Source organism: Musa acuminata, chromosome BXJ1-3, assembly GCF_036884655.1.
Source record: "Musa acuminata AAA Group cultivar baxijiao chromosome BXJ1-3, Cavendish_Baxijiao_AAA, whole genome shotgun sequence".
Classification (NCBI taxonomy): Eukaryota; Viridiplantae; Streptophyta; class Magnoliopsida; order Zingiberales; family Musaceae; genus Musa; species Musa acuminata.
In genome coordinates, this window is record NC_088329.1 from 8,224,238 (window position 1) to 8,239,582 (window position 15,345).

At 44.0% G+C, this 15,345-nt stretch overlaps 3 protein-coding genes across 3 annotated transcripts; all 3 read left to right on the forward strand.

Annotated features, from left to right (window-relative positions):
• Positions 1 to 879: 879 nt before the first annotated feature.
• LOC135636110 (cation/H(+) antiporter 15-like) lies at positions 880 to 3,603 on the forward strand. Its single transcript, XM_065147686.1, has 3 exons — positions 880 to 1,035; positions 1,123 to 2,130; positions 2,431 to 3,603. The coding sequence occupies exons 1-3, from the start codon at positions 880 to 882 to the stop codon at positions 3,601 to 3,603; spliced, it is 2,337 nt and encodes a 778-aa protein (XP_065003758.1).
• Positions 3,604 to 5,897: 2,294 nt separating this feature from the next.
• On the forward strand, positions 5,898 to 8,946 carry LOC135636922 (uncharacterized). The gene is made up of 7 exons (XM_065149108.1): positions 5,898 to 6,056; positions 6,466 to 6,893; positions 7,003 to 7,166; positions 7,290 to 7,370; positions 7,479 to 7,554; positions 7,636 to 7,725; positions 8,551 to 8,946. Exons 2-7 carry the CDS (start codon positions 6,482 to 6,484, stop codon positions 8,658 to 8,660), a joined length of 933 nt encoding a protein of 310 aa, XP_065005180.1. The 5' UTR covers positions 5,898 to 6,056; positions 6,466 to 6,481; the 3' UTR covers positions 8,661 to 8,946.
• Positions 8,947 to 11,457: 2,511 nt separating this feature from the next.
• On the forward strand, positions 11,458 to 14,113 carry LOC135636115 (cation/H(+) antiporter 15-like). The gene is made up of 3 exons (XM_065147694.1): positions 11,458 to 11,694; positions 11,793 to 12,800; positions 12,914 to 14,113. The coding sequence occupies exons 1-3, from the start codon at positions 11,458 to 11,460 to the stop codon at positions 14,111 to 14,113; spliced, it is 2,445 nt and encodes an 814-aa protein (XP_065003766.1).
• The last annotated feature ends 1,232 nt before the right edge of the window (positions 14,114 to 15,345 follow it).

The window sequence follows — 15,345 nt, forward strand, 5'->3', positions numbered from 1 at the left end:
CGACACTGTTGCAAATAGTAATTAATAAACACTTCATAGAAGAAAATGTGATATGAATATGTTGTGTATAAACTCATGTATCTCAGCTTATACACAACACAAGTAGATGCTACAACGGTGCAGAAAATGCAACAAGTTGAGATGGAGGATTAGTCAAATCTCATGTCTCTCAGCTTCAGTTACCTAAACCCGTTGGGACGCCAGAGATCCCAACTAGTTGGTCGGAAAGAATTCGTGTGCCCAGATATCATCGCAATCCAAGAAACATTACTCCTTGCAGGCATTTCCTCAAAGATAGGATTTCTCTCCGCCATGCAAATGGAATGATAATTCAGCCGCACCGTCCATGTCGCCAGCCTTGACGTACCCTGATGTGATCAAATTCCAGGACACGACATCTCTTACGGGCATCTCACGAGCGGCCTCCAAATCCGCTGCCCTCATGCGCATGGAGAGGATCGAGTTCCAGGTGACGACGTTTTTCACACGCATTCCGTCGAATATCTTCCGCGCCACAGTTTTAACCGTCACCGAGTCGCCGCAGTCTATGCTTCATCTACGTGCTTTTCGGGGCCGCCAAATGTCCTCACATGCAACCAATTTGACCCCTTTTTTTTAATTAATGAAAATTGACTATTTTGGAAATAGGTCCGGGTCGTTGGTCAACTTTGGATCGTTACTACATCGTCAAACGAGCAACACCATCAGATGACGCTGACCGTTCCTCCCCGAATACTGCATAGCCTCCTCCCACCTCTTGGCATCTCTCCTCTCTCTCTCTCTCTCTCTCTCTCAAGCAAGATGGCCACCCCCGGAGGGCAAAACTTCATCGGCTATGCACCTGGGCGACCCAACCCCCTCTTTTGTCACCGAACCGTCATGACGACCTCGGCAGGCGTCTGGGTCGGCGACAACCCCCTCCACTTCACCTTGCCCACCCTCATCTACCAGATCCTTGTCGTCTTCGTCATCTATCAGCTGACGCACGCCGTCCTCCGCCTACTCGGCCAACCCCTCCACGTCTCTCAGATCGTGGTAGGTAATCAAAACCCGACATGATCTCCGCCTTATGTGCCGCGCGCGCGCATGAATTATTTGCATTTTCTTGTTGATGTGATGCAGGCGGGCATTATATTAGGCCCCAACGTCCTAAGCCGAAATAAGGCGTTCGGAAGCTCAGTCGTAGCGCCGGAACACTATCAGGAGGTGGTCACCATATCCATCACTTCCTACATGTTGTTCTTCTTTGTGATCGGCGTCAAGGCAGACCTTGGTGTGATTCCCAAGGTTGGCAAGAAGGCTGTGGCCGTCGGTTTTCTATCGACCCTGCTTCCCATCGCATCTGTCTCCCTCGCCACCTTGTTCTTGAAGCCCAAGATCCCTCTCCGATACGAACAGTCTAACTTGCTCATCCTCTTGACCGACACATGGTGCATGACGTCGTATCCTGTCCTGTCGTGCCTCCTCAGCGAGCTCAACCTCCTCACCTCCAAGCTCGGCCGCCTCGCCATGTCGGCCACCCTCATCACCTCCATCTTGCACGCGTTCGCCAACGTCATCCTGGTCACGTACCTACAGGGCGTCAACGTCGGTTCCCCGCTACGGGGGTTAACGATGCTAGCATCCTTCTTGGCCTTACTGGTACTCATCCTGTTCGTCATGAGGCCGATCGTGCTCTGGCTCATAAGACGGACGCCGGAGGGGGCACTTCTGGACCAGCCGAGCTTCGTGGCGGTGATATCCATGGCGCTGGCGTCCGGTATGTTGTGCCAGATGATCGGGTTCGACCTCACAGCGGGGCCCTTCTTCTTCGGGCTGGTACTGCCGGGGGGACCTCCGCTGGGGGCCACGCTGGCGGAGCGCATGGACTGTTTGGTGTTGGGGATGCTGCTGCCGTTGGGCATGGCTTTTGCCGGAATGAGGGCGGACCTGACAGTATTGGCCGACGCCAGTAGCTGGTGGCTATTCGAAACGTATTTGTTCGTGATCGTACTGTCCAAGTTCGTGGGGGTGATCCTGCCATGCCTCTACTGCAGGATGTCGCCCCGGGAAACCATCTCCCTTGGGCTGATGCTGGCAACCAAGGGCATCAATGAAGTATATGCCGTCCTCGTGTGGGCGGAGCACTTCGTGCGTACGCAGACTCCAAGCGCAAGCATGCATGCATGCACGTTGATTAGGGGCGGAAAACACTTGCCTCATCTTTCTTCTACGATTTAGTGATTTCTGTTTAGTTTTTTTTGTTGATTAAAGACTTCTCCTCACAACGTACATATAGGTCACTAAATTCTAAGATCACGACTCTAAATGCACCACCACCATTTTAATACTATTATTCTCAATCCCATCGCCATCACACAAGTCATCCAACCCCCATTCGCACTGCCTACGCTAACCAGAGTCTGTTTTTGTTGATGCATGTCACCGCAGCTCGTGGGACCGGATGAACTCAGCGTCATCGTCGTCACCATTATCATCTTGGGCAGCTCCAGCGCCCCCCTGATCAGGTACCTGTACCGCCCGGAGGATCGCTACGTGGCTTACAAGCGCCGCACTCTCGAGCACGCCAAGCCCGGCGACGAGCTCCGCGTCCTTGCATGTATCCACCTTCAGGACAACGTCAAACCCATCATCTCCCTCCTCGAGGCCGCCGGCCCCTCCCGCGACTCCCCCATCTGCGCCTACCTCATCCACCTCATCCAGCTCGTCGGCCGGACCGATACCGTCCTACTCCCCCACAAGTGGCAAAAGAATTTCTCCTCCTCAGCCACTGCCCTCTCAGAGACCGACCACATTGTCAATGCCTTCCGGCTGTTCGAGCGGCAATACTCGAGCGGCGTGTCGGTCCTCCCTTACTTCTGCATCTCCCCTTACAGCACCATGCACGACGATATCTGCTCCCTCGCCCTCGACAAGAAGGCCACCCTCATCATCCTCCCCTTCCACAAGAACGTTCTTGCCGACGGAAGCATCAGCTTCGTCAGCCCTCCCATCCAGGCCGTCAACGTCAACGTGCTCCGTTACGCGCCCTGCTCCGTCGGCATCCTCGTCGACAACGGGCTATCCGACCGCTGGGCGTTGCTTCACCGCGTGGCGGTCTACTTCCTGGGCGGTGCCGACGACCGGGAGGCGCTGGCCTGCGGCGTGCGCATGACGAAACACGCGGCCGTCGAGCTGACGGTGGTGCGGCTCCTCCCCCCCAAGGAGTTGCGGGAGGTTGGGCCGGAGGAAAGGATGGACGACAAGATGGTGGAGAAGTTCCAGCAGGAGAAGCTGGACGGGAAGCGGGTGGTGTACAGGGAGGAGGTGGTGAAGGACGGGGAAGGGACGGTGGCAGTGATCCGCGAGACGAGCCCCGAGTTCAGCCTGTTGATCGTGGGACGGAGGGAGGGGTCGGATTCGCGGTTGACGGCTGGGATGTTGTTGTGGAGAGAGTACCCGGAGCTGGGGGTCATCGGGGACCTGCTGGCGTCGACCAACTTCAGCGGGCGGGTGTCTACGCTGGTGATTCAGAAACAGGTAAGGGTGATGGGAGCGGCGGCGCAAGCCGCGGAGAGCCCCAAGGGCGATTCAACTGTGATCCAGGTAGAACCGGAAGGATAATTCGCAACCCGATGAGAAATAAACTTAGATTGATCTCTCATTATAGCCTAAGCATCGGCAGGGGGCCGCTGCTTCTGCTGTGAATGATTTATATCAGTGAGGTGGTAGCAGGTGGAGCAAGGCGATGGTGGATGAACGAAGGCTTCGCTGCTTCACCTTGTTTTGTGTTCTGTACTGAGGCCTTACAAATATTTTAGAGCTCAAACTAGCTAATTTTGATGTGTAACATCAAGTGATGCATCTTGTCTCCCTCGAGGGAGAACATCTGTCCTCTCTGTACGTTTTATGGATCACGATATGTTTTCTGTTTGAGTTTTGTTTTGTACGCAGTTTGAAGTTATGAAATGAATTTAGTTTCTTGAAGAATCAATTGTTCATTGTTCTTATGGAATCACCGTTGGACTTGAAACTGATGATAGTCGACCTATTTGATTTTTCTTTTAAAGGAAATATGTTACGAAATGGATTTAAAAAACTACAGCAAAGTATACGAATAACATTGATAGTCCATGTGTTTGGATTTTGAATTCCTCTTACATATCTCTGCCGTTTACGTTCATTAAATAACTTCGTATTTGTAATTACTGATCATAGTGGTTATTGAATTTGAAAGAAATTAAAAATTTTAAACAGAATCTAAAATAAAATAAAAATATTATTAACTTGTAAAATTGTATATTATTTTTTAAGAATATTAATATATCATTTACAAATGATAAGTGATAAAAGAAGGTAAAGAACATTGTGTAATATGATATCCATGCTATTTTTACATATTTTAAAAACATACATACTAAACTCAAGTCTAAGAGAGAATTTCATAAATTGTAAGAGAGACTTTTAATTGAAAACTTTTTTCCACGCTAGCCTTGCAAAGTTTATAATAGCTTATTTATCGTTATAAATTTTTTTATACCCTTTGACCATTAACATTCATTAAAAAAATAAAAGGCAATTTAACATCAATTAATTTAAAATTTAAATTAAAAATATTAATATCTATTTTAATCCATATAGTTTTAGTCATGGATTACTTAAGCCCTTATTATTTACTCATATTTAAAACAATTCATACATTTTAAAAACATAGCATATAAGCCTCTTTTGTAAAATGTGAATTAACATATGTTAGAGACTGCATGGTATATTATCTCACAATAAATCATTAATATAATAATATATAATTTAAGTTTTAAAATATTTAATAATTATTTTAGCCCGGTATTTGCTATGAACCACTTAAGCTTGGTTTATTCATATCTAAAATAACTTATATATTTTAAAAAATATAGCATATAAGCTCCTCAAGTGTGAGTTAATATACATTAAAAAAAAGTCTATGGCATATTAACTCATAATAAATTATTAATATAATAATATATATAATTTAAGTTTAAAAAAGGATGAAAACCCAACTTGGCAAGGAAAAAGAAGCGATGGAGGCCATGGCGGCAGACGAAGGCAAGGAGATAAAGGTAGGAAAGGGAAGAGGTGGAAGTGAAAGAGAGTTGAACCACCATGTCGTAGGCATGATCAGTAAGGGTGCAGAAGAGAATGAAGTGGGAAGTACTGAAGACAACGATATCCAAGAGAAAAAAGAGGGACTAGTAGACTATTGTATGCATAACGTTGAGTTGGTCGAAGGACATACACTTAGGCAGGATTGGAAGTTCATGAGCTCGTCATTAGCATTTGAATAGGTAGCCTTGACCCTTAGAAAAGAAGAAATCGAAGTATCTAGGGTTAGACGGTAGCGGTTCAATAGTGTTGGTGATGATCACTTTTATAATGACAGTCTTCTTCCACCATTTAATCTTATTTTTTAATTTAAATTATATATATTATTATATTAATAATTTATTATGAGTTAATGTGTGATCTTTAACGTTTATTAATTTAGATTTGATGAAAAGATTTATATTTTATATTTTATAAAATATATAAATTATTTTAGACACAAATAAACTATAAGATCATCTATTATTAAAATCAAATGAGTAAAAATAGATTTTAACCCTAAACAAGTTATGTAAATTTATTATAATAGTATTATACTTTTTTTCCATCAGAGAAAAATAGTATTAGCAGTACGATTTCATACCCGTGACGCGGATTCCTGCAGCGTACTGCAAAGGGACCTACAAATACGGCCAGCCACAAGACCGGTGGAGAAGCGGGCATCGTGTCATTGCGTCAGAAGAGTATGCATTGGGAAACCATGGGTGATGGTGTGGGGTTCTGGATGATTCGGCCACCGCCTTTGCCGCGCGATGAACAGATTTTGACATCCCGATCTCTTTCCTTGCGGTCATGAAGCCGAAGAAAGCGAAAGATGGCAGGCCCATAAAGCAAGGTGGCTTTCTCTCGTTCCTTTTTCTTCATCGATAGTGGTTTCGGGAGAACTAAACCGATCGGAACGGCGTCGTTTCGTTCGTTTCACGGGCATTTGTTCGGTACGACTGCCTGCCCTGGCAGTAAACTTGATTTTGAGCTTTGGGATTTTACTCCGTGCATTGGCTCGGTTTGCAAGGAAGGGCTTCCAAGAGCTCACTGTTTTGATTCCCTAATGCTGCGATTCTTTTAGAGCTTCTGTTGCGGCTCCCTTTTGCTGATTTGTTTTTGCTTTTGCATGTGCTTATGTTGGAGAATGATGTTGTTCGTTTTATGTAGGACATAGGGGGCTTTTTGCAAGTCATTCAATCGATCTGTTTCGTGTGATTGCTATTTGGTGATCACGAAAAGTAACTTTTTGTTGTTTCTGAAAACTACGAAACCGTCGCCAAGTTTTGCTTTTGGACGTGTTCTGAATGGCTAATATCTGTTTTTTTTAGATGTATGTAATGTATTTTTTCTTATTTGCAGGAGTTACACTGCGGAAATGCAGAGGAGAAGACTTGATGTAGATGATTTCTTTGGTATCGGTGACTCATTTGCTGGGATTAGTGTCCTCGGAAGACCGGGGAGCTTGAGGTTTGGCTTCTTTGGCCGTAGGAGTACTTTCGATGACGCTTTCTTCAGTCGGTCATTTGGGGACGGACCAAGCTTCGTTCCCGGTGGTAGCAGGTTTGCTCATCAAGTAAGCCCTTTTAGAGAGAGGAGCGATCCCGGATTTCTGGATCAGCCTCCCCCAGCAAGTAAATCAACACGGCCAATCATTGAGGAGCTATCTTCTGATGATGAAGACCAGGGAGAGAACGCGGATAAGGTGAAGGGGAAGAGCGTCCGAAGACCTTCTAGGTCGAGCAAACAGAAACAACCCTATGTTCAGGAACCCGATGAAGCAGCAGAAGGTATTTTTCTCTATTAGTTTCTTGCTGCGTTAATTGAATCCTCCTTTTGGCATCTTAAGTTGGTATAGCAGTCGATGGAACAGCTTCTCACTTCATTCTGTATACACAGGGAACAAAAGCAGACACAATCACCTCAGGAATGACTTCAGCCGTTCAAAAACAATGCTGCCACAGGGTGGTAGCTATGCTTTTCGCAGCTTATCTGTGACTTATGGTGGTCCAAACGGAGCGTATTATGCTTCATCAACAGTCAGGAGAACTGGTGGTGATGGAGTAAGTAAATCATGTTTTCAATGAAAATCTGCAGACTTTTTGAGTTGCAGTCAGTGCGTGGTAGTGGAGGCTTTGGTTTAGTTGTTCATAAGCCAAACTCACCCCTGCCTAATTCTTTGACAGGTAATTGCGGAAGAGAGCAAGGAAGCTGATGCTACTACTGGTAAAGCGATTCACAGGATATCCCGTGGAATCGGTCATAAAGTGTGTATTCTTACAAGTCTTGTTGTGCTCCTGATCTTGTGTTGTTTGTTCAAAGAAGTGCTTATGTGATCATTATCACTAAACTCAGTGGTGGTATCGGTTTTGCAGGGCTACACGGTAACAAGAAAACTGAGTTTGGATGGGAGGGTGGACATGTTGCAGACATTCCATAACCTCGATGAAGGTTCATCCAGCACCACTGGGTGATTGTTTTCTCTCTTCTGTTTTGTATGTTACAGCTTATTCGCAATTTGCTTTTCCTCAGATGAACTACCAGGCTTTGAGGAAACTTGGCAGGAGAGTGCTCAACACAACTTGCCTCGATGGAACTCTGGACATGGGAGGCTTAACGCTAGTATGTACATGCTCATGGATTACTTTGAGACTATCATATTTGTTACTGTATGTCATTTGTGCCATCTGTTAAGCTTGATATTGGAAGTTTAGTCTCGGAACAAGGAATTAGCAAAGTGTTATTCATGATTGTCATTGCGTGGTTATAGTCCTAGACGTGGATTTCCACTGTTTATTCCATGGATCATGATTGTGAAAATAAATGCTAGGACGGTTCATTCTATGAATGTTCATTATGTTTCTGGACCCTCATTCTGGTTCCCTTTACCCTTTCGTACTTAAGACATCAAGCTTTCTCTGTATTTGAAGTGGTAAATCTTTGTTATTATCATCTTTTGTGGCATTGTACAGAATCTTTTCATTGTACAATGATGTTCTCCTTTAGAGGGTCTACCTTGATTTTTCCTAGCGGCAGTCTTTCTTGAATCTTACATCTCTTAACATTCTCTTTATGCAATCAGATGCCCTGTCACGAAATTTGGATTTGAACAAGCTATGATCGGTCTAAGTGACTGCTCTCTCCGTTGTTTTTTCTTTAACTGAACATGATTGGCTCGAATAAACTGTGAAATGCTTTAGATTTTCTTCTCTAGTAAATGTTAGTGGCACACCCAAGTAATATGCGGTGGTAGCTTGGCTTTCATGTGATCTAATAACCAGATCAAGTTTTCAAGAAGTTGAGGTGTCTTCCAGATTATGTGATCATGACATTTTTCTCTTTTTCATTCCCTTCTTTTTGTACTTTCTTCTTTTGTATTGATCGTGCTGTTGCCATTTAACTTTTTTGTTTGTGTCATTGAATCCTATCCTCTCGACTGCTGTGTAGGCAGTGGGAAGAGCAGCAGTGCCATGGTATGGACACTTCCATCGGCCGAGCGGCCAGTCAGGTCATCAGCAAGCACCAACTTTCCTAGAATTCGAAGCTCGGTTTGGTAAGGTAAAATTATTACACTGAGATCTATGTTTAGTTGGAGTCGAAGCTCTATGTTTTCGCCTTATAAGACTACACTTTATGGATGTCTCCTCTGCAAACCAAGCTGTGAAGAGTTCAATAGGCTGTCGTGTAACCGTGTGTAAGAATGAGAACGGGACGTGGCGGAGAAAGTTGACAATTTTTGTACTCTTGATCTCCTGTTGTGAACTTGATGTGTGTTGCGAACTTGTTATCATTATGTGATAGCAAAAGGCTATCCGTGACTGAGTGGGATTTGTTTGGGTGAAATCAAGCACATGAAATTTGAACGAATGTTTCTTCTTCAACTGTTGAACACAAGACTGATGTGGACAGACAAGTGCAGAACATTGGTCTATTATCATGCCTTGTGGTGTTGCTCAAGCAGACAGAAATAACTGCTGGCATCATAAGTATCACTTCAGATTCTTTAATCCGTTGGCAATGTCTACGTTATATCAAATCAGCCATTAAACTGTTCACAAACTAGCTCGATGGAGTACGGACTTGTCGAGTTGAATTATTATCTAAAATGTTTAAACTTAGATCAATCATAATAGATTTATCTTAATACCTACGTATCCATTTGCGGTTTCCGAATTTTATTTTGTATTTATTTTTTTATGATTTCGAGAAATGTTAAAATCTTTTTAAAATATATATATTTAGGTTGTAAGGTGATCATTAAGTATCTAATTCTTTCGAGCTAAATATATTAGAATTTGAGTATGAGAGTGTGTGAGAGAGAGGCTTCAAAATTGTTATATTTGAAGACTTCAATCAATGTTGGGACCATTACACATCTTTTTCTTGGTCCTTTTGAGATTGTCTTGAATATATAGTATAAATGAATGTAATTGTAACATTTGAAGAATAATACAGTATTTATTACGTAATGTCATATCATTGGCTATGTAACGTTAGATGTCGGTCATGTGACGTTGAGCTATTAATCATGTGGTGATAAGATGTCAGAGTGTCTATGACGCTAAGATTGTTGGTGTCAGAGTGTCTATGACGCTAAGATTGTTGGTCATATAATAAGTAGATTTCATTCTTGTTATTATCCTAATATCACTACTAAATACAAGATTTTTTTATACTAAATTAATAATTGATCATTAATTTGTTGCAATTGTTAATGATTATAGATCCATTTAATCTTTGAAAATTAAATTATATCATATCCTACTCGATGTAACATCTTAAACATGCTTATATGTGCTCCCAAAAGAGACTTCAAGGGTTCAACAAGAATGTTCGGTGAGCACATACAATTCTGCTCCCTTAAGGTGGATCCTGAGAGGTGCATATGATAGATTTTGATGTTTATAAGATATAAGTTCCCCTCCTCTCAATAAATATGAAACTAAATGTGCTTACCACTTCTATTTTTTTTTTTTACTAAGAATTCAATTATATTCATATATAACAATTTAATAGACGTATTTTTGGAGTCCACGTCCATAAGGGGAAAAAAGATCATGCTAATTGGTTTTTATCTTATCCTGCTCTATTGAAAAATTACATAGGAATAATTTTTTTCTAATAAAATTTGATTTTATCCTTGTGGTCAAATCATTATTTTTTCTGAATCGATTCACAAAATCGATCAACCCTATTCCCCCTCTTTTGTCTCTTCTTCTTTCTTTTCCTCCTCTTCTTTATCTTCTTGGGACATCGATGATGAATAAATTACTATTCAAATTATATTCAAAGGAGTTTTTTTAAATAAATATCAAGAGTATATTTTTTGAAATAATTATTTAAAACAACCAATGTACAACAAGCTTCATAAGAATGATCTAAAATATACTCATAATACCTCAAAACTTACATCAATCAAATAAATGACTTGTTTGATAAGTAAAGTTAATCAAATAAATATCAACCGATCGTTTGGATGGATTATTAGTAATATAATAGGGCCTACGATGATGAGTGATAACTCAGTAAGCATACACTTTTTATAGTTTTATTTATGAAATATTTTAAAATCATAGACATAAAATATTTAATTATAATCCTTAAATGATTCTATTTTAAGTTAAAATTTTGAATACATTTAGTTTTGAGTTCTTATAATATTTTATTACGAAATAAAATGGTTTAGCTATAAATAATTATTTGATTGGCGACCACCATTATGTCATGGACTATGGATTGAGCAGTTGGTGATTTAATGTTGAAACTAAGATGAATTTACAGGTTGAGTATAGTTTATCTTGGAGAAAATTTTATCAATTTTTTTTTATACAAATTATAGTTTATATTAATAATTATTGGTGTCTTAAAATGTAATTTTGTTCGTTTATGCTATAGATAGCGTGATATATCTCCAACTCCTTAACACTTTTAATCATTGAGGACAGTGATCATTTTTTGTCACATTGGTTTGTTCTCATCAGAGGTTCGGAAAAGAATTGGGTGATATCATTTGCACTCCATAAAATTTTGAAATTTATGTTGGTTAGATCAAAATTGGTCGAACTTGATCCAATCAAATGACACTATGTTCGGTCTCACCCTACCGAATTAGTTTCCGGCGGCACGGGGATAGCTCGATGTCGTCGGTCAACTGTTGCAATTTGAACTCCATCGTGAAACAAGGAACGTCATCAGATTGATCGGGCCATTTCTCCACCACCTGTTAGCCTTTCCTCCTCTCACTCTCTCGATCGTTGCCCTTCTCCTTCCCTGCTTCCCTCTGCACATCTCTCTCTCCCTCCCTCCCTCCCTCCCTTCCTGCATCTATCCCGGTGTCTCCGTGCCCTGAGGAAGATGGCCTTGCCCAATGACGAGCAACTATTCTTGAGTGGCACGAATAGCGGGACGAGGCAAATCTTGTGCTACCGTGCCGTCATGACCACCTCCACCGGCTTCTGGGTCGACGACAACCCCTTCAACTTCTCCTTACCCACCCTCATCTACCAGATCACCGTCATCTTCGTCTTGTTCCGGCTTACCCACGTCGTCCTCCGCCGCCTCAGCCAACCCGTCGTCATCTCTCAGATCGTGGTAGTTAATTAAGCCGTCATGATACCCATGCTTTCCACCTTAATCGATATGTATGGTCGTAATCAATCGATGGGTGTTCTCTGGTTGACATGATGCAGGCAGGCATTATATTAAGCGGTGATGTCCTTGGCCGAAATCAGAGGTTCGCGTATCTAATCTTTCCCCCCTACGGCTTTGAGCAGATCAACGTGGCGGCCATCTTGGCCTCCATGCTGTTCTTCTTCGTCGTCGGCGTGAAGGCAGACCTCGGGTTGATGCTTAAGGCTGGCAAGAAGGCGGCGGCCATTGCCCTCCTCGGTACCTTACTTCCCGCCGTCTCCGTCTACCTCACGGCGAAAGCCCTGAGGCACAAGATCCCTCACCATTTCATGGAGACGCAAGTGCTCCTAGCTGTGTCAGACAAATGGAGCATCACGTCTTTTGCGGTCCTCTCTTGCCTCCTCAGCGAGCTCAACCTCCTCAGCTCCAAGCTCGGCCGCCTCGCCCTGTCGGCCACCCTCATCTCGGACTTCGTTCATCTGTTCCTGGCCGCCTTCGTCAAAACGTACTCGCTGAGCGTGAAGCTTCACTCCGCGTGGAAGGGCCTCTCGGCCCTACTATGCTTCTTCTGCGTGGTGGCACTCATTCTGTTCGTCTTGAGGCCGATCGTTCTCTGGCTCATAAGACGGACGCCGGAGGGGGCACTTCTGGACGAGGCGAGCTTCGTGGCAGTGCTTACCATGGCGCTGGCGTGCGGGGTGCTGACGGCGGTCACCGGGTTCGACGTCAGCACGGGGCCCTTCTTCTTCGGGCTGGTGCTGCCGGGGGGAGCACCGCTGGGGGCGACCATGGTGCAGCGCATGGACGGGCTGGTGATGGGGATATTACTGCCGACGAACATTGTCATGGCCGGGATGGCGACGAGGATATCCGTTTTGGCCGGCGCCCGCCACTGGGGGCTGTTCGAAATGTTTCTGTTGATCTGCGTGGTGACCAAGTTCGTGGGAGTGACGCTGCCGTGCTTCTACAGCAGGATGGCGCACCGAGACACCGTCTCCCTGGGGCTCATGATGATCACCAAGGGCATTTTCGAAGTATGTGCCGCGATCCGGTGGCACGAGGACAAGGTGCGTCCGAACACCATTCGCATTCATCGCACTTCACTTTCGAGGACACCATGAATGCGATGGACGGTGCAACCGCTAACCGGAATTAGTCCTGTTGATGCGTGTGAAAGCAGGTCGTCGATAATACGGACTACACCATGGTCATCATCACCATTCTGGTGTTCGGCGGCGGCACCGCCCCCCTGATCAAGTACCTGTACCACCCGGAGGATCGGTTCGTGGCCTACAAGCGCCGCACTGTTCAGCACGTCAGGCCCGGCGACGAGCTCCGCCTCCTTGCATGCGTCCATGAGCAGGACAACGTCAACCCGGTCCTCGCGCTTCTGGAGGCGACCGGCCCCTCTCCTGACTCGCCCATCTGCACCTACCTCCTCCACCTCGTCCAGCTCGTCGGCCGCGCCGATGCTGTCTTCCATCTCCACAGGCGCCACCGCAAGCCCTATTCCTCGGTCGCTACGCTCTCGGAGTCGGACCACATCGTCAATGCCTTCCAGCTGTTCGAGCGTCAGCACCCGGACGGCTTTTCGGTCCTCCCTTACGTCTGCATCTCCCCATACAACACCATGCACAACGACATCTGCTCCCTCGCCCTCGACAAGAAGGCCGCGCTCGTCATTCTCCCCTTCCACAAGAAGGTTAACGCTGACGGCAGCATCAACTCTGCGAGCACGGGCATCCATGCCGTCAACGTGAACGTCCTCCAGCACGCGCCCTGCTCCGTTGGGATCCTCGTCGACAACGGGCTCTCCAGCGGCGGGCAGCTACTAGAACGCGTGGCAATCTACTTTCTGGGCGGCGCCGATGACCGAGAGGCGCTGGCATACGGCGTGCGCATGGCGGATCATGCGGCCATCGGGCTGACGGTGATTCGCTTGCTTCCGCTCGAGGAGGGGCAAGAGGAAGGACGGGAGGAGAGGATGGACGACAGGGTGTTGAAGCAGTTCCAGCACAAGAAGGTGGACGGAAACCGGGTGGTGTACAGGGAGGAGGTGGTGAAGGACGGGGAGGGGACGGTGGACGTGATCCACGAGACGAGCCCGGAGTTCAGCCTACTGATCGTGGGGCGGAGAGCAGGGAAGGAGTCGCCGCTGACGGTAGGCATGTCGATGTGGAGCGAGTACCCCGAGCTGGGAGTCATTGGCGACTTGCTGGCGTCGACAGACTGCGGCAGCCGAGCGTCGACGCTGGTGGTGCAGCAACAGGTGTGGGTGGTGGGAGAAGCGGCGCTGGCCACAGAGAGCCGCAAGAGCGCTGCAACTGGGAGCCAGGTGGTACCGGAGGCCGCAGTGTACACGCAATCTGATGGGAAATGAAATAGTTAGCTCAGTTTCGGGTGGCTCAAGTATTAGACTCGGGATTCAAGATCGAATTTGTGGTCACAGGTTGAACCCATAAAACATTCCGGCTGGAATAAGAATTGATTAGATTGGTCCAATCAGTAATCGAACCAATTAGGAATTGGTTTATATAGGATTTCGGTGTATAGATTGTTTTCTAAATGGTGAACATCGATTTTAATTTCGGCATTTAAGCATAAATATAACTAAGGATTCAGTAATCATAATGTACATGTCATGATATACATATATATATATATATATATATAACACCAAGAATTCAGTATAAGTATAATCATAATGTACATGTCAAAATATAAGTCATAATAGTATCGATGACTTGAATAACCTTATATCTCCATGATAAAATTCAGAACTATATTTAATCGATATGGAATAGATAAAAACCAAATTGGATAAAAAAAAATCAATTTCAGAATTATGTTGGAATGTATAATATTTATTGGTAGGGTCGCGATCAAAATAATATATCAATTAATTTTTACTAAGTTAACAGTTCGAACAAATCCTTTTTTCTGCATATTTTAAAAAGTAATGAAATCATATTAATTTTTTTTAAATAATAATTATAATGTTGAATAGATAATTTCATATGAGTTCAAATAACATAAAATAATAATTATTCAAATCATATGATTTTCTTTTTTTTTATTTTCATTTTTTTCCTTCATAATATAAATATCAAATTAATTGATTTATAATCCTATACGCTAATCTAATTAAAAGAAATATAATAGAACTAATCAAATTAACTTTTTATATTTTTTTTCTGGTCACAGCAGATCGCTTCCTCTCTCCTCTTTCCAATTTTTCTTCTTCTTCCTTCCCTATTTTTCTTTCTTCTTTCTCTTATGTTTCCACTCTGTCTTTGCATGAAAATTTTTTTGGTCTTCATTTCCTCTTTCTTCTTCTTCTTATTCTTCTTTTGCTGTCCCTTCCTCTTCTCTCTTCAATTCGTTTTCCTTTTTGTTCTTCTTTCTTACTGAAGCTGGCGAAGTGATTGAGTGGTGTGAAAGTTTTTATTTTTGACTTTTATTGAACTTTAGTTTCTTATAATTTCTATATTTGCAATCAGATTCTCAGATACACAAGCAAAGATGTTACACTCATCCCCCACCAAGCTCTTGATCATGACAAAACTCATCTGACGCTGTCACGCGTGTCATCTATGGACATTTAAACGTATG